The sequence below is a fragment of the Letharia columbiana genome (genome assembly GCF_014066305.1).
Source record: "Letharia columbiana isolate WasteWater2 chromosome Unknown Sc0000040_s0, whole genome shotgun sequence".
NCBI classification, from domain to species: Eukaryota; Fungi; Ascomycota; class Lecanoromycetes; order Lecanorales; family Parmeliaceae; genus Letharia; species Letharia columbiana.
This window is the reverse complement of record NW_023501084.1, coordinates 104,525-121,400: the sequence shown is the minus strand read 5'-3', so window position 1 is coordinate 121,400 and position 16,876 is coordinate 104,525. Positions and strand designations below refer to the sequence as shown.

Genomic DNA, 16,876 nt, shown 5'->3' with positions numbered 1-16,876 from the left:
ACGAGAAACCCACCCCCCTCGGCAGCCAACCACCACAATGTGCAGACAATTTTACCGCCACTGCCGCGATTGCCACGAATTGTTTCCAATGTCGGAGCCCGAAATGAGAGAACCATGTGAAGCATTTCAAAAAGCGCGAACCATCAAACGTCATTTGAAGTCATGTCCAGGGGATGAGATTCCAGTCATCAGACCCCTGTCCGGCCATGGTGTGAAAGTCTGCGGAACATGCAGCAAGAAGAATCGGAATGAACAACGGAAGCGAGAGAACGCCCAAAAGAGAGCGAGGCGTGCAAAGCTGAAGAGAAACAAGATGACAGCAGGGATAGGGGCAGGCAATGTGGTATGGGCTCCGCCGAACACCTGGCCATCCATCGTCGTGGATTCGCAGACTTTGGCCCTGCACTCTCCGCAACCCAAACCTCTCAACGACTTCAACGTGAGGTCAATGACGCAGGCGCTCCAACATGGGCTCAACGGTAGCATCAGCACAGCCATGATGTCGCACAATCATGTCAGCGTCTCCCAGCACGAGCGCGGCGTCTACTCCCAGTCTCATCAGGTGCTTGCGGCAACTATGTCCAACGCTCTGCAGCTACAAGAGGATGGTCATGACAGGATCGCAACTGAGATGCGAGACGACGTTACCTTGCACCACCAGTACAAATTTGAATCGCCAGACCTTCCAACAACAATGCTAGATGTCCCGGTGTATCAGGAGCAGCAGTGCCAGCATGTTGGTCCCGGCATTACCATGGCCGATGATGCCAAATGGGAGCAGAGCCGTACCGAGACCTGTACCTTCAGTGAATGGAGCTTTCGAATGGAACTCAACGAATGGAGTACCGTGTTTGACGACAATGATGATCCTGATGGTGGCAAGGAGCTTTGACCAAGATTGAAGAACATCTGGATATGCAGGCGTATCTAGCCAGGAGCCCATTCGGCGCCTCGTGGTCTCAACGCATTTGCTATGGAGATGGATTATTGATTTCTTTAGTGCACAGGGAAGAGATTATTTGTTCGAACTGGCCCATCTACCCAGCTTGCATTCACATCCACTTGGCTTTTAGAAATCACGCATCGGCGAGCAGGCTCTTCGACGACGATGATGCATGCATACTGTCGACTGCGTCGTGCAACTCGCATTTTCCTTTTGTTTTTATTAGCACACCCTCGTTGTAGTCACATTGTCCTTCGCCTATCGTCTGGGTTATGGCGTTATTGGCTTATCGACAATCTCAGATAGATGGTCATGCATTCTATCGTCATTGCTATGTTGGTCAGACACTCAAAGAATCTAAGTGTGCTCCAGAGCCTCGACTAGATTCATGCAAGTAGTTCTGTTGCAAGCTCAAACCAGCCCAGTCGAAGATGAACGTAGTATCCATGCCATTCATCCCAGTCCTGTTGGCATGAAAGTAGTACCCATGTCAACTCGTAAACGGTTTGATGCAGGTTCTCCACCACAGACATGCAATTTACCTTGCTCCGCCCAAGGGAATCTGGTCTCGGCTTCACTCGGCTTCGGCCATTGAGCGGCGGGGTTTGGTTTTGATTTTCACAGGCAGAGAGCTAGGGCCGTGATCTAATTTCCCGCTTCGAACATGCAGGGCCATCCGTCTCACTCTTCTTTCATTTCCACCCACTTTTCCCAAATACTTCATCAACAAGCTCACTCTCCGACCATGCTGCACGACTGACGATCTGATCTAGACTCGGAAATTTGATACGCAGGTACATGTGACTCCACTGCATACGGGAGACCCGGGGAAGCAACGCACTCCGGACTTTATTCGCGTGGCCCAATGATGTGGGAACGCTTCTACCAGCTTTGACGAATCCTCTTGGACCAGCATATCCTTCATACCCATACAATTGTGCAAACAGACGTGCTCTAGACCCGGGAAGGACAACTACACAGACATGACAATCCACGAGGAGCTTCAGTTCATTCCTTATCCACTTTGACAGATGGCAGACAGCGGGACAAGCATCGAGACCTCTAGAACCCAGGGCTAACGGCGAGTGATGGCATGATGCAGGTAAGCCGTTTAGGCACAAGGCCCGCCCTCGGCCCCCCAGAAACTTTACACTCGCTCGGTCATGGTCGGGTTTGACCACTCGTTCAACCTCGACTAGCAAGATTCCTCGCTGTGCAGACAATGACATGGGATTCTCCGGCCTAGGCCGCGATTAGTGCAGCCGCTCAGGAGAATAAAGTCAATTCCGACCAGCCATGCAGACCATGCGAAAGTCCAACGTTGCATCGATATGCAGGCGACGAAACGTCTAGACGGTCCACTCCGTCGGGCTCCATGGGACGGATCAAATTCGATATGCAGGATCTTTTCGCCGAGAATTTCGAGGCAATTGAGTTTGATTTGGAAATAATTGCAGGGTTGGAGGGTATGCAAAGGTACACGGGCCGGACGCGATATGCCCCATGTTTACCTACCTACCTACCACAGCTGCTCGTTCGTTTGCACGTGCGCTTTCCATGCATGGCAGCACGTTATCCACCGGTGGGAATGCAACATAAAAAGCCACCAGCAACCCCTCCCCCTGTGATTCTAAATCAGCGTCTGTTCCCAAGTATCAGGGCGGCTATACACTTGCCTAAAGAGAGCATCATTAAACATTGCAGGAAAGTATTCGAGGCTTTTATTCTCAGGCGCTGGATTCTCACCCTACGCTCTTTCATCGGCTGGCCTTCACAGATCTCATCGCTTTCACAACAGCAAAACAATCTTCACCCATCCCTACCCTTTCCTCTCACGATGTGTATCCAGTGGTGTTGCAAAAATTGCAGCGACAAAGTCACAATACTCCCCCACATGTGGGCGCGTGAACGTTGCAACGACTTTTTCATAGAGCGCTCAAAGAACCGAAACCTAACGGACTGCCCCAACGGCCCATTGGAGCTGCGACGCGCATTCCACAGACACCCTTACAGAGGTGCTCAGAAGTGCGACGCTTGCAAGAAGGCCAGCCGGAAAGACTCCAAGGTCGTTCAGTTGGCCCGGCAGAAGGCCAATGTGGCGCTTGGTGAACGACCAGAATATGTGGGAGCGCTGTTCCTGGGAGAGCTGGAGATCCCGGACGAGTTCCACGAGGCGCACCTACTTCGACGCGGCGAAGTGGATGCGATGAGGTCGAGCTGGGAAAGCTTCAGCTTGGCCAACGGGCATCTGCCATCGCACGAGTTGGAACGGGAATGGGCGACCCGATTCTCTGCGTTCAACGTTGGTCTGAACGCCGGAGTACGGACCCAGTCATCATCGAAGCTTGCTCCCACCTTCGGACAGCGGATGAGTGGAGAAGATGATAATCGAGGGGTGACGGCTGCTGCGGACGAAACCTCTCGAAGGCTACGTCAGGAAACCGGTACGACCGTCGATGAAGCAGCCTCTCAAGACACGCACGACCAAGACTTTTACAACATCAGCTCATGGACCAACAACAGCACCTACACCACTGCTGAGGAAAGCGGAGCTCCTCGAGAGCCCCACCGCGAAGTCCATGACAACTCCAATGACTCCAATTCAGCCACGGGATCCTCGTCATCTCAATCGACACGAGCAAGACCATGGGATCTATGACGCCGGCGAGGTCAGTGCCAGCCTTTCAACCCCTCAAAGCGCCCGAACAATGACACTTTTGAAGGAAGACACCAACAACAACGATAGAACATGGAAAAAAGCGAACCGCAATGAACTTGATTTCGGAAGTCTCTGCTCTTCGTGCCTCGCAGATATCTCGACGAGAATTAAAAGGTATAAGAAAAGCCAAAGACATACATACAGCGAGGACACTTTTTCACGCGTGCATGCTCTATGACCCGATCCCCCCTCACCATCACCATCGCCATCACCACGAACTGGCCCCCAGCGGCTCGCCTCCCTTCCATACATCCAACCTCCAATATCACGCACAGCGCATAAAGACGGAACGTATCCTTTGAGGACCCTCGAGCATCCACCATCAACCAAAAAAATCCCTCCCAACCAAATGCTGCACACCACACAGTCCAAACCCTCACCAACAGCACCACCGCTTCGAGCCTCGTCCCATCATCCAACATCGGAAGTATTCCACGTTCCATCACAGTCAGCCTCTTCTGATATGGTTCCGTCGTCCATCGTTTGCCTCGCACCATACGAGTCACACGCACAGTCTTCGACCTCGACATGCATGGCACGGGATCTGCCATTCCGCTACGCTCTCCTTATGCGCAACTTCAAGCGTTGTGTTTGCACCATCCGAGCGAGCCACACGACCATTGTCTCCGAAATTGAATCCATGACCGCCAAACGCTGCAAGCTACCACGATGCCCACGACATGGGCATGGGAAGGAATCGTATCCACGCGGTATCGGACCAAGCTTCGTCATCACTACCGCATCAGTCAGCGTCAAAGGGAAACACTATCCACATACCCCCACCATTGCAGTGTTTCGCAAAGACAGCCGGTGCAGGCGAGTCTACATCGTCCGAGCTCGCCAGCGGTGCAAGCGAGGCATGAGGATCGACATTTGTCTTATCAACCGTGAGTCCTACCTATCATTCTTATACTCCGGTCCCGGCGCCGTGACACGCGACTCTAACATCCCGGCACCTGTACTCTACCCCGAATCAACATCCTACCGACAAACAAAGTCGCAAGAACTCCCCGCGCTAACATCTTTCCACGCACTCAGTTTGCCCCCCCCCCCCAAACCCATACCCTCAGATACCGCTTTCCCAAACCCAACCAACCTCCCGCTGCGCGCCGACAGGACAATGCCATCTGCCCCGCTTCTCTGTCTCGGGAATTGGGAAGCGCGTATGCGCTCGAGAGTGAGGACGGTCTCGCGTACCCCCTTTAGACATGCGCCCTCACACCCTGCATCCGAGCGGACTGCTACATAGGGTGGCGCAGAACCCGTCAGTTGGAGAGTCTGAAGACGATACAAGTGGCTTCGATCGCGGTGGGGGATCCTCTCCCAGGTTTCGGGTCTTCGGCAGAGACGGCCGGTGCGAGTATGTAATCCTTAAACCACCACTACCACTACCCTACAACATTTCCAATTTTATTTTGGAACATCTCAATCGCGACAAGCGAGACCATGGATCGTTGAATCCGTAGACGGCGAGGTCAGTGCCCACGTAATCAACACACCCATTCCGCAATGCACACATACTGACACCGTCCAAGATGAAACGTACTGGACATGGCTAGGAAGAGGTCGGATGATCTGGCGTTCGGAATGGGCGATGGTACGAGGTGGAGGGCAGAATATTAAGATACTGAGAGGGAGATTATGAAGCAAGGCAATGGACGGCGGTGTTTGGAATCGGTGCCGGAAGGATGGATGATGGTGATTTGACCGCAGTGGGTATACATTGAAATTGCTAGCTTAGCTTTTGTGGGGGAGGAGTATTTAGCGTATAGTACACGGTGTATATTCCCGAGCGAGGCAAGAAAAAAGCAGTGGTGGCCCCTTTTGGTACTCACGTGAAGCTGAAGCTTCGCCAGTACGGGTTCCCAACCGGCCCATTGACGTTCTTTGACTGTTTGAGACTATTTGCATCAGAGGTCAGTCAGCCTGTCGCATCCACCGACGGCTGGGTGTAGTACGACGGCCTGCTCCTGCATCTTCTACTCCGTGACTGTGGACGTCTGTCTCCTTCCCTTCCGGCGCCATTGCGTCCCTCTCGTCGACGAGTGCGCAGTCATGAGCCAGCATGCGGAACATCCTTATGACTCCGAGGGTCAGTCACGGCTTGCTCTTCGGCCTCTTCTTGCTTCCTCATCTCCTCCTCCCAATCGTCTACGACGACTTCGCTCTCCTTTGCTTTCTTCATCTCCTCTTTCTTTTTCTTTGCGTCTCGGAGCTTGCTTCCCAGGACTGTGTATACACTCTTCTCTCCGACGACGGTTTGCCTAGGCGCCGTCCTAGGTGCCGCGGCTTTGGCTGCCACCTGGCTCCATCCGCCGTTGTTGGCGGGATCATCCATTTCTCGTCGTGTGATGTTGAGTGAGTTGTCCAGTGAGCAAAGTTGGATCGAAGTTGCAAGATGCCTAGAGGAGATGGAAGCTGAGAGCGATGCTTTCAACGCTTTGATGGCGGCCTCAATTGCGGAGGACTGAATGACTGTCGAAGACGAGGCCGGTCGAGCCTTGATGACAATCTCTTCGCTTGGTAGAAATGAAATGTCGTATGATAGGCCGGGCGTTGAGTCCAAGCTTGCAGCACAGTCTGCGCGCAATTCTTCTAGCGTAAGACCAAACCGCGGATTACTTAACAAAAACCCATTGTAAGTTTCGTTGTTAGCTTGCAACTTCCTTTGAGTCTCTGCTACGGGATTGCTAGAAGCCTCTGCGGAGCTACGAATGCGGACGGACTCAGCGAGAGTCTTCATAGGTGCCATGACGAATCGTGGTGTCTTGAAAACAGCAACGTGGCGGTGTGGTTCGGGATCCATACTTTCGCTGTCAAAACCAAAGTCGACGGAAAGAGAGTGTAGGAAAGCTCGCTGATGGGGTGGCATTGGCTTGAAGCGTAGCCGTTTTTCAGCCTCATCTGCAGCAAATACTCTAATTTCCCTTTCCTGCGTCTGGCCCCATTTGACATTCTCTCGGAACATCTTCAAAGTGTCATTGGAGTACGGGATGTGGTCGTCCTTATGGGCCTCTGGGTCGATGTTGAGCGCTAGGGCCAGCTTATGATTTCTGGCAAGCCTTGCGCACTCATCGTCACATTCCAGACTCTTCCCGGTGTTTCCTTCGCTCGTCTTGGAAGCATTACACTTCACCTCTTGCTTCAAATGTTGACATTCGCATGTAATGAACATCCTGTTCTGGCAAGGCTTGTCTTCGCGGCAGGATGAAGGGGCATGGCACTGCTCTTCACAAGGGTGGCCACATGCCTTCTTTGCTTTACCGCAAGCTTGCTGACACATTTTTACAACATCTTCACACTCCCCAGGTCGATGGCACTGTTTTCGGCAAAAGTGGGAACCACATTTCAGTTTCCTTCCGCAGACCTCCCCACATCGGACCTCCGAAAGCCAGCAAGGCTGGTTCTTCAGCGTCTTCTTTCCACATAAGCAAGGTTTCTGTGCGAGAAAAGGACATTTGGGGCAAGTTTCGTCGTCGCCATGGCAGCTGTGTGGTACCCTTGGATGACCACAGTCCCTCGGACGCTCACAGTCAAATCGGCAGGGAGGTGGGGAAGTTCCACAAGGCAAAGGAGGTTGAAGTACAGTCTTGCCACAGTGACAGCTAATTTCATCGAAGATAGCTTCTCGACAACTCCCACATGGTCCCTTATGACAGAGCTCTGGACAGGTGTGATTTCCGCACTTCAGCATCCGCCCACAAGAGCGAGTGCAGATATGCTCGGCTTCGATACCCTCATCAACAATGCGCGAAGCTCCTAGAGGTCGAAGTTTGCGTTTCGTAGCCTGGCGTTCTGCTGCCTTCTTTTCGCCAGAACAGCATCTCTCGCCACACTCATGACGACCACAGTTCATGGTGGCTCTGCAAGCTCTCATGCATTGCGGTCGCTCTTCGCTTCCTTGATGGCATACAGTGGAGGATTGGGTGCGGCCGCAGCGACACAAGATCTTCACTGTCATGAGACAGGGCATACAATCATCTGCATGACAAGTCTGCCGACACGAGTGACCACAAGGAAGCTTCTTCAAACATGTCTTGTCGCAGTTCGGGATTGGATCCTCGCACGTCTCTCTGGAGGCGCAAGACACGTCGTTCAGCAAGGTCTTTCCACAGGGGCAGTGAGATACGACATCTGGGGACCGAGGACAATGTGGCGTTGTGAGCTCCTGCGGATGGCATCTCTTTTGGCAGGTGTGTTTGCCGCAATCGTATTCTCTCTGACACCCATTCCCACAATTGAACGTCCCAGTCCACTCCTCGGCGTTCGTAGAATCATCTCCAGCCTCCAGTATTCGCTTACTTTTTCTTTCATCACCGCGTTCGCAACAGACAATCGTTCGCTTGTCCTTACCACAATAGCAACGGCAGTCCATAGGAACCTCACAAGCGCCGCACAAACCCTCGTGACATGGTTTCCGGCATGTATGCTCACCACATGGTAAGAGATCCCCACATACCTCCCCACAACTCCAGCCTCTGTCGTAATTCGTGTCCACGCATCTCCTCGAGTTTGACCTTTTGCCGCAAAAGCAACTTTGAAGAGGACCTATGTGTGAACAAGGAGGACATGGACCGGCATGACACAGTAGCTCGCAGGGATGAGGACATTTCTTTGGTAGAATTCTGTGATTGCCACAAGTTTGTCCACACGAGTGAGGCGGTATCCCAGGAATGGGTTGCGGGTCCGCTTCCTTCGTGCACCAACATGTGTAATTAGAGGGCAGAACATCCTTAGGCAAGTTGCATCCAGGGCATCTCCATTGTCTTGGAGGAGGAAGGTCTCCATTCTCGTTTCGCCGCTGAGCTTGGGTTGAGCCTTCGTTGGTCGACCATTTCTTGATACAACTCAGATGAAATACAGTCCAGCATGTCTTGCAAGACCAGACCTTGGAATTGCGAGCTACCTCATTCGTACATATAGGGCATTCGTAGATCCCGTTAGTGATATCTTCGTGTGTGCGTGTAGCAATATCGGGAGCCGAGGACTTGGGGATTGACTGCCTCCTTGCACGCGGTGCTTTTGTTTGAGGCTGGCGTTGGTTGGGTTGGGCCGTCTTTCCACCTCTAGTATTAATGAGCCGTTGTTGATGTCGTTGACCTGGGTGAAACTCTGGTGCATCTGCTTGCAAGGTAGATACATTCTGCGTTGATGTGAGCTCCTCCTGGGTCAATGCTCCGCGAAAATGTCTACCAGACCCGAGGACTGTTCCCTGGCTGTGTCCATCGCGCAGCCCATCATGACCGTAGCCATGCCCATTCGCATTCGTTCCAGAAGCATCTGCAGGCGCTCCGCCTCCACGGACTTCTCCTCCTCTGCCTGTTCCTCTCCCTCTGCCTCGACCCCTTGGCCTCCGCCCTCTTGCATTGCCTGAATGACCATTTTCATTTGTCGAAGCTTCAGCACTTGAAGGCTCGGTAGAAGATGGTATCGAAGGTGGTGCTACAGAAGCTGGTCTTAGTGCCAATGATTGGTTGATTAGTCGAGAAGAAGAGCCGTTTGTCTCTGGGATTTGAGTGGTCCTGCCCAGATTCTGTCCACCTCTGTGAGCCGACGGATTGTTGCCACCCCACCGTGGCCTCCTGCGTTGCGGTGTTGGGTTGGGCAAATGTGTGATAGGTGCTGAATCAACTGAAGCCATGACTGGAGTACAGATTGGCAGGTGGCTATGCTGTAGGTGATGAATGGCGGGCAGCAAGCACCAATATCGGGTCAAGTGTGCTGCTGGCCAACAGAGATGTTCCAAAGGAGATGTTACTATAGTTATTTTGAGGCTTCATGAATTCAGTCTTACTGACGAGAACACAAGAAAGGGACTCCGGTGCGGGAGATAGGGGGAGGAACTGGAGTGGCACAGGCCCCGTTTTTCATCGCTTTCCGCTAAATTGGATGACGCATCAAACTCCTAATCTTCTACTTACTTTACTCTATGAGTCACATGCTGCAACTGCATTTGTTCTTTCCTCTACTACTTATGATTCAGCCAGTGGCTGAGTCCATCACTTGGCCTGAGGCTTCATCCGTTGAGCGGAGGGGTCCAGATTCATTACACATTATATGACTACAATCAATTCATCGAGTATTCGCCTCGTTCTGTCTGCGTACAAGTTGCGCTACCGCGCTGTCGACTCATTATGTTCACTGCTTTAAGTCTCCTCCTGAATCAGTGCCTGATCACAAGGACAACAGAAATAAAGACAGGACTAGGGTATCAAAATAAATCAGTGTTCCCCAATGCCTTCTCCTTGATGAAGTCAAAGATGAACTGGAAATAATCTGGCTCGGCCACTGTATTGTTGTGAGAGCCATTGGGTATGGTGCGCCAAGTTATGCTTTTTGCTCGGCACACGGATAGGAGCTTTTTCATATGAGATGGCCTAGACGATAAGCGACTCGATCAGCTCCAGTCTATTGAATGAGCTGTCCGTTTGTGGAGGCTGCTTACGGAATGATCTCGTCCTTCAAACCACTAATAAACAGGATGGGGACTTCGGTAATCTGAGGGAGAATATCTTCGCTTGGCCAATACTGATGGCATAGCCAAGCAATGTATTTCGCGGGTGGAAAAGCACTACATACAGTCAGCAATGGTGGCAAGGAGACAGCGTGGAGTGACAACCTGGGGATTAATTTTCTTATCGAAGTGAAAGTGTTCTCCAAAATTAAACCAATCACATCATGGGCCTCTTGATTCTTTGCCACAAGTTGAATCGCAACAGCTCCACCCAGGCTTTGGCCATAGACCACGATCTTGGTACCCTTAATGTCCTTTCTGTTGCGGATATAATCAAGAGCCGTTTGTGCATCGATCATCAGACCTTCTTCATTAGGAGTTCCAGTTGACATGCCATAGCCTCTGTATTCAAGCATGAGAACGTTGCAACCGACATTCTCCTCCAAGATCTTGGCGATGGGAACCCGATGTCCAATGTTGCCAGCATTCCCATGGAACATGAGAATTGTGACATTTTGCGCAAGTCCTTTGTTGGAGGGTCGAATAAAGAAAGCCCCAAGAGTCTCTCCATCCGGCGTAGAAAGCCGCAGGTCTTCGTACTCAGAAATCCCAAACTGTGTCGGACGTGGGACACCTTCATCAGTATTCGCGCCTGATGGCAGATACCGTGGATATATAAGCTCGTTTTGCTTGTAGTATAACAGTCCGCTTGCTAAAAAGGCGATGCCAGATGATGCCATTGCCGGCAAACGCAAATATGACAGGTAAGAAGCCATTTGAAGGCTGAGAAGAATAGTGCACGGACTTCAGCCGCTGAGAAACTGATCGAATTAAAATCGATGTTTGCTTTACAACGGTTTAGCGACTTCCCAACGAAGAACAACAGGAGTATTTCGTTCAGAGAAGTAATAATGCAGCTTAGTTGTTGGTGCGGGCCTAGTCAAACATGGCATTACTTTTCCAACTAACGCCAGATCTAGTTCCTGATCACAAGAAGATGAGGAACGAGAAACGAGAAACGTCGGCAAGTCGGTCAGATACATATCACTACCCAAGAAAGTCGAGAACAAAGCCAAGGAGTCCAGTTGCCGCTGAGGAGTACGCGCGCTAGCCGCCAAGCGCCACCCGAAGCTTCAACGCGTCCAAGCTGCCTGGTAGAGGTTGATTTCCGTTTCTCCAAGTGCCACACGTCAAAATAGCTGACTGATTCCATTTTACTCATAGTCTACTATAATACTTGACCAAGCTACGTACTCGAGAGACTGTTCTTCACCATGGTGATGCCAACGGGGACGCTGAGTGAAGGTGCTATCTCCGAGCTTACTTTAAGACCTGCAGAATGAAGCTGACAGCTCTAAACAGACGGCATACATATCGACATGAATCATCTAAAGACAGGAGAAGTAAAGTCAGCACTCCGACCTCCAATTCCCCCCACCGCGCATCACTAACCCCTCCTCTCCAGCCTCGGAACATCAATGTACTCCCCCATCTCCCCCCTCCCCCTCCCCTCTCCACCCTCCTCTAATCCCCCCCGTTCCCACCAGCATGGCCATCACCTTCTCCCAAGGCGTCATCCTCGGCGCCGACTCCCGCACCACCACCGGCGCCTACATCGCCAACCGCGTCACCGACAAACTGACCCAGGTGCACGACACGATCTGGTGCTGCCGGTCCGGCTCGGCCGCCGACACGCAAGCCGTGGCCGACATCGTCGACTACCACCTGGGCATGTACGGGACCGCGAACGAGGAGCAGCCGACGACGCAGACGGCGGCGGCGTTGTTTCAGGAGCTGTGCTATGATAACAAGGACCAGCTGAGGTGGGTGATGCTTGGAAATGGAGGTGCGGTGGAACGAGAGAGAGCTAATTCTGGGGACTGGAATGCAGTGCGGGGATGATCATTGCAGGGTACGATCCGAGACATGGCGGGTCGGTTTACAGTATCCCTTTGGGAGGCAGCTTGCACAAGCAATCGTACGCTATCGGTGGTTCGGGAAGTACATACATTTACGGATACTGTGACTCGTATTGGAAAGAGGGCATGAGCGAGGCAGAAGGGGTGGACTTCGTGAAGGGGGCGTTGAGGGAAGCGATAAAGTGGGACGGGTCCTCAGGAGGCGTAATAAGGCTGGTGGTGCTGACGAATGAGGGGGCGGTGAGGCATCTGTATCTACCAGATCAGGGTTACAAGGGGCCAGGTACGAAATGACGTGGACGAAAGCATAGGAGCTTTAGACATTCATCTCAATGATTGATTTGTGCAAACCTCCTCTTCGACATTTCCTAATGTCCTGGAGAGATATGCTCCAGGCGATATGTTTTCGCTTTCCTTCTCAGTCCTCTCCTAACTGTCTGGTCTCACGGAATTTCGTCTATGTATTGCTCGGATATCCAGCTTCCCCACCCCCCACCCGAAGGGATTTTGAGGGATTCACCCAGTCGGTCTCGCGAAGTCGAGGACCCTAGGACGTTCCGCCCGGCCTCTCTGTTGCACAAGAAATCCGCCAGACTTTGGCAATATGCTGCATGACGAGAACTGAATGCCTCATCGTTAGGGTCCCCTGCTCCGATGACGTCCTCAACGTCGTCACTCCAAAGCCATCTCAGCTTAACCCAATCCGAAAATAAGGTAGGAGCGATCTGCTTCAACGTCTCCTCCCATGAAGTAGACTCAACTGATCTGTTGTCGAGACGCACGGAACTCATGCTGATTTCCTTCAACGTTGTGCTGTGACGTCTGATGAAATCAATCAGGATTTCCTCGGTCAGTATGCAAGACCAAAGGCGAAATATAGCCAGATTAGGTAGGTTCACTGTCGCGAATACCTGTCCCGTGCGGGGAAGCGTTCCCCAGTTTGCATCACCAAAACCTGCCCCATCATCATCCTCCTCATAACACAGAAATGTGAGGTCTAGCAGTCGAAGTCCTGGAGCTGCTCCAATAAAATTGTTGGCTGAAGGAGGCATCAGACCCTGTAGAGAGACTTCAAGGTCGTAAAACCCAACCACAAATTGGACGTCTAAGCTCTCTAGATACCGGAAAGCGGCATGAATATGTGACCGCACACCATGCTCAAACCCTGAAGGACCTTCTTGCTTCCAGAAACTCCAAGGGATCCGACGTAATTCTTTGGTCCGTAGCTGCCTTCGAGCGAGTCCCAGACCGGAGATTAATGGGGCTAGCGGTCGTGCGGTTTCCGGCTGTGTTGATAGGGAAAGGTCAATGAAAGGCGTTGGCAGGAGTGTCTCGGTCTGCAGATCCGACAGTATTGGGACCCAATCCTTCTCATGGCCTGCAATTGAATCGTAAGGCGTGGCTACAGCTCCATTTCGAAATGCTTTCTCAATCGACTCTATTGTTCGCAAGTTTTGCAACATGGGAAGAGCTGCTGACAGTACTATGAGGTCCATCCGGCCATCGAAAAGTGCCCTTTGCGAGGCAAGAAGGCGGCAAAAGTTGGTGTGAGAACGATCCAGGTCGGCCTGCGAGCACTGCCATCGTGCTTCTTCAGGGTTCTTTGCCCGTGTGTCTCCGGTAGTTGCGAGCTCGCGCGTGTCGATAGTCGCTTCCCAGGTCTCGTATTCCGCAAAATTTTCATCGAGGATGTCGCGGTCAAAGTAAAGTGTACGGACATGGAACCGTAGCGTAGGGTGAAATGCTACCTCTGTAGACTTGTCAAAATATCTCGGAATGAATTTGAGGCGCAGTCCTTTCGAACAAGTATTGGGCTGCAACTTGGGCGAAGATAGTGTTGACAAGGCGAGTCTTCTTCAGTGACCTGGTATCAGAAAGACTGCAGACTTGAGCCATGAGTTCGGGGGGTAAACACTCCATAGTATGGATGTGACTGTGGACTAGCTCCGCCTCGAGACCTGAGACCGAGATCGTGACTCTTCGATGTTAAGGAAAGGAGAAGGAAAGGTGTCAGATCTTGTAATTAGAATGTCAATGTTGGAACAGTCTTGTGGGTATCTCAGAGTTGAAAAAGATGAGCTTAGCTTTCGAGACGGAGATTGCCCAGCTGACAAGGTGTCCGCATTTTTCAAGGGTGGAATGATCACTTCACCAGAAAGCAGGCGAAAAGAAGTCCTCACTACTGTGCGTACGTTCCTTGGGTCGATAGGCTTGATTACATGATGTTATCAGTCGATGCTTCAACCAAAACTCTGGCGTTCATCGTCACCATCTTTACTGAACGAGATTACAGCTGAGAGCCAATCAGCTCATGACAAATTATCCATCTTATCATTGATCTACAATGGCAAGCGGCTCTGGCTCGAGCGTTTTAATAGATATCTACCTACCTTAGTTGACTCTTCTTCATATCCTAGCGTCGTCAGGAGGAGTAGAAAATGACCGCTCGAGCTCTTGTATGCTTTTGGCAGCAGAACGCACGGACAGAGGCTTGAAGTGCTTTATGCATACCTCACCCAAAGTACAATTCATTGGTGGTGGTGCGCTGTTCGGTGACGGTGAAAGCGGCGACTGTAAAGGCGAGGTTGTACGGTCGTTCCCATGCCAGCGTTGCCAAACGGGAACCCTGAAATTGGTGAAGTCGACTTTTAATTTCGGCCTGCTTGCTATTAATATAACGGCTTAAGAAGTAATTAGACCGCTTTATACACCTTCACTTTCTCCATACCAGGTAAATTCAACGCTTTGTATCAACTGATTGCCTACATATCTATATTCTCGAGCAACGGGCGCTCCAGGCATGCTCCTACAGGTGAGAGTGAGACGGCAGCTTTCTTCCGAGTCTTGATCCTCCAGTCCAGACATGAGCTCGCTCCGCAAGGAGCTCCAAAAGAGGAAGTAGTGTTGCGCGATCTCCTTCTCAGCCTCAAGCTTAGGAGAGTGATGCAAATGTTGCTTCGACAATATGATCGTTCCAACTTCTGCCCATCCTTAGCACTTTGTGTGTTGTTCTCGTCTTTTGGTCTTCGTCACCCCTACACCTCGTAATACGGAGTACATGCCAGCCTTTCGCAGAACCCAAGCTGACCTTGAACATGGCACCATCAGCGAACTCATATCCGACTTTGTGCCCTTGCCCTCGGTGATGGCATCTGGAGACGTGCATCAGATGTCTTCAGCGATATCTAACCCCTTCCGAACCCCGTCACAAGTCTCGCATCTACAAAATGACCCTACCGCCACGCCCTCTCCCACCTCGAATAGCAGATCGTCTCATACCCTCCAACCTACTTCACCAGCGAACGTCCGATCAATACCACACATTGACGGGCCTCATATACATTGGCGAGGTGCCCCACCCCAAGAGCAACAACATATCAACGACGGCAATCACCTCATGCCGCAAGAGTCTCAGTCCGAGGCAATACCTCCACCGTCACCACGCCTTGAGCCTACACACCGCTCAACGTTGTCTCTAAATGGGTCAACGGTCAATTCGCCGAGCCGCATCAAGGTTCGAGATCTCGGCCACATACAAAGCTTCGCCAGTGAGGAAGTCCTTACCCGGTCACGCCACCCATCCAGGCATTCTCTACGAGGGAGGATGGATGGCGGGCAGCAGTACGAGATCAGTGGAATGCCGGTCACAGATGTCATTGAGATGGTAGCCGGACTCTTGACGAAGATCATCACTACAAATGATCGCCAACATGAGAATCTACATCGGAATATACCGCCTCCAGAAGGTACGACGGCGCTCAGTCCGCAAGCTACAAGTGTGCTCGCTTTCCATGGAAAAAATGTACCCAGCATCACCATCGCAAGCTATCTCAGCCGCATCCACAAGTATTGTCCGACTACATACGAAGTCTTTTTGAGTCTGCTGATATATTTCGATCGCATGACGGAAATGGTCAACAGTGGAGCACTGCCTAGATTGCCAGGCGATGGGCAGCATGGCAGGGGCCATTCGAGAGTACCGAGTGGCGTCAGCTCTAACGGCTCGAGCGAGACGGCGGTCAACTCTTCGCCAGGCGGAGCGGGAATCGACTCTTCGCCCAGAGCACCAACCATAGTTTCTCCTCCTGGTTCCGATAGTTCAGACTCTCAGGACTCAACCGTGAGGCCTTCGCCCTCGATGCCCTCCGCGATACCTGATTCCGACGCCTACGACCTTTCGCACTATTTTGTGGTGGATAGCTTCAACATACATAGACTCGTCATTGCAGGAGTCACTTGCGCAAGCAAATTCTTCTCCGACGTCTTCTACACGAATTCCAGATATGCCAAGGTGAATTCGCTAATACCTTGTTCCAAAATCCCACTAATGTGTTGCAGGTCGGCGGCCTACCATTAAACGAGCTAAACCACCTGGAATTACAGTTTCTTCTCTTGAATGATTTTCGTCTTTCTGTACCCATAGTCGAACTAGAGGCGTATGGAACCATGCTGGTTGAGTTTTATGCGCGCGAAGTCATTTCTCAACAGCAGCAGGCCAACCATATGGAGGGACTGTACATGCAGACACAAACCCCTACGCCACCACCGTAAAGGATCTTCGACAGAGCGCAATTTTGGGGTTCTAATCTGCGGACATCGCCAACCTGCAGCGAACGCCCCAAGGAGCGCGTCTCAACAATCGGCGCCTTTCTTTTCAACAGTATACTTAGATCTCGCATAACGCTACCAGGCGGATACCCATTTCCGTTACCTTTTTTTGATGAGCCATGACGACTTCCTTTTGGGGTACCTTAATGACCAGAATGAAATGGTGGTATGTTGCATCTTTAGAGGCGTTCAGGCGGTTCATGTCGTGGGAGATGAGATCACGTGTAGTGAGT

At 51.6% G+C, this 16,876-nt stretch overlaps 8 protein-coding genes across 8 annotated transcripts; 4 read left to right on the top strand and 4 right to left on the bottom strand.

Annotated features, from left to right (window-relative positions):
• Nucleotides 1-88: 88 nt before the first annotated feature.
• Nucleotides 89-892, top strand: HO173_009418 (uncharacterized protein; the record flags this gene model as incomplete). Its single annotated transcript, XM_037311308.1, has 1 exon — nucleotides 89-892. One exon carries the CDS (start codon nucleotides 89-91, stop codon nucleotides 890-892), a length of 804 nt encoding a protein of 267 aa, XP_037161742.1.
• Nucleotides 893-2,780: 1,888 nt separating this feature from the next.
• On the top strand, nucleotides 2,781-3,602 carry HO173_009417 (uncharacterized protein; the record flags this gene model as incomplete). Its single annotated transcript, XM_037311307.1, has 1 exon — nucleotides 2,781-3,602. The coding sequence occupies one exon, from the start codon at nucleotides 2,781-2,783 to the stop codon at nucleotides 3,600-3,602; it is 822 nt and encodes a 273-aa protein (XP_037161741.1).
• A 2,113-nt stretch (nucleotides 3,603-5,715) lies between these two features.
• On the bottom strand, nucleotides 5,716-6,837 carry HO173_009416 (uncharacterized protein; the record flags this gene model as incomplete). The annotated part of the gene is made up of 1 exon (XM_037311306.1): nucleotides 5,716-6,837. One exon carries the CDS (start codon nucleotides 6,835-6,837, stop codon nucleotides 5,716-5,718), a length of 1,122 nt encoding a protein of 373 aa, XP_037161740.1.
• Nucleotides 6,838-8,210: 1,373 nt separating this feature from the next.
• Nucleotides 8,211-9,303, bottom strand: HO173_009415 (uncharacterized protein; the record flags this gene model as incomplete). The annotated part of the gene is made up of 2 exons (XM_037311305.1): nucleotides 8,211-8,480; nucleotides 8,569-9,303. The coding sequence occupies 2 exons, from the start codon at nucleotides 9,301-9,303 to the stop codon at nucleotides 8,211-8,213; spliced, it is 1,005 nt and encodes a 334-aa protein (XP_037161739.1).
• Nucleotides 9,304-9,873: 570 nt separating this feature from the next.
• Nucleotides 9,874-10,892, bottom strand: HO173_009414 (uncharacterized protein; the record flags this gene model as incomplete). Its single annotated transcript, XM_037311304.1, has 3 exons — nucleotides 9,874-10,039; nucleotides 10,108-10,233; nucleotides 10,282-10,892. 3 exons carry the CDS (start codon nucleotides 10,890-10,892, stop codon nucleotides 9,874-9,876), a joined length of 903 nt encoding a protein of 300 aa, XP_037161738.1.
• Nucleotides 10,893-11,390: 498 nt separating this feature from the next.
• On the top strand, nucleotides 11,391-12,329 carry HO173_009413 (uncharacterized protein; the record flags this gene model as incomplete). The annotated part of the gene is made up of 5 exons (XM_037311303.1): nucleotides 11,391-11,421; nucleotides 11,479-11,524; nucleotides 11,582-11,596; nucleotides 11,664-11,939; nucleotides 12,008-12,329. 5 exons carry the CDS (start codon nucleotides 11,391-11,393, stop codon nucleotides 12,327-12,329), a joined length of 690 nt encoding a protein of 229 aa, XP_037161737.1.
• Nucleotides 12,330-12,478: 149 nt separating this feature from the next.
• Nucleotides 12,479-13,931, bottom strand: HO173_009412 (uncharacterized protein; the record flags this gene model as incomplete). The annotated part of the gene is made up of 2 exons (XM_037311302.1): nucleotides 12,479-13,805; nucleotides 13,840-13,931. 2 exons carry the CDS (start codon nucleotides 13,929-13,931, stop codon nucleotides 12,479-12,481), a joined length of 1,419 nt encoding a protein of 472 aa, XP_037161736.1.
• Nucleotides 13,932-15,093: 1,162 nt separating this feature from the next.
• HO173_009411 (uncharacterized protein) lies at nucleotides 15,094-16,586 on the top strand (the record flags this gene model as incomplete). Its single annotated transcript, XM_037311301.1, has 2 exons — nucleotides 15,094-16,326; nucleotides 16,374-16,586. The coding sequence occupies 2 exons, from the start codon at nucleotides 15,094-15,096 to the stop codon at nucleotides 16,584-16,586; spliced, it is 1,446 nt and encodes a 481-aa protein (XP_037161735.1).
• Nucleotides 16,587-16,876: the final 290 nt, after the last annotated feature.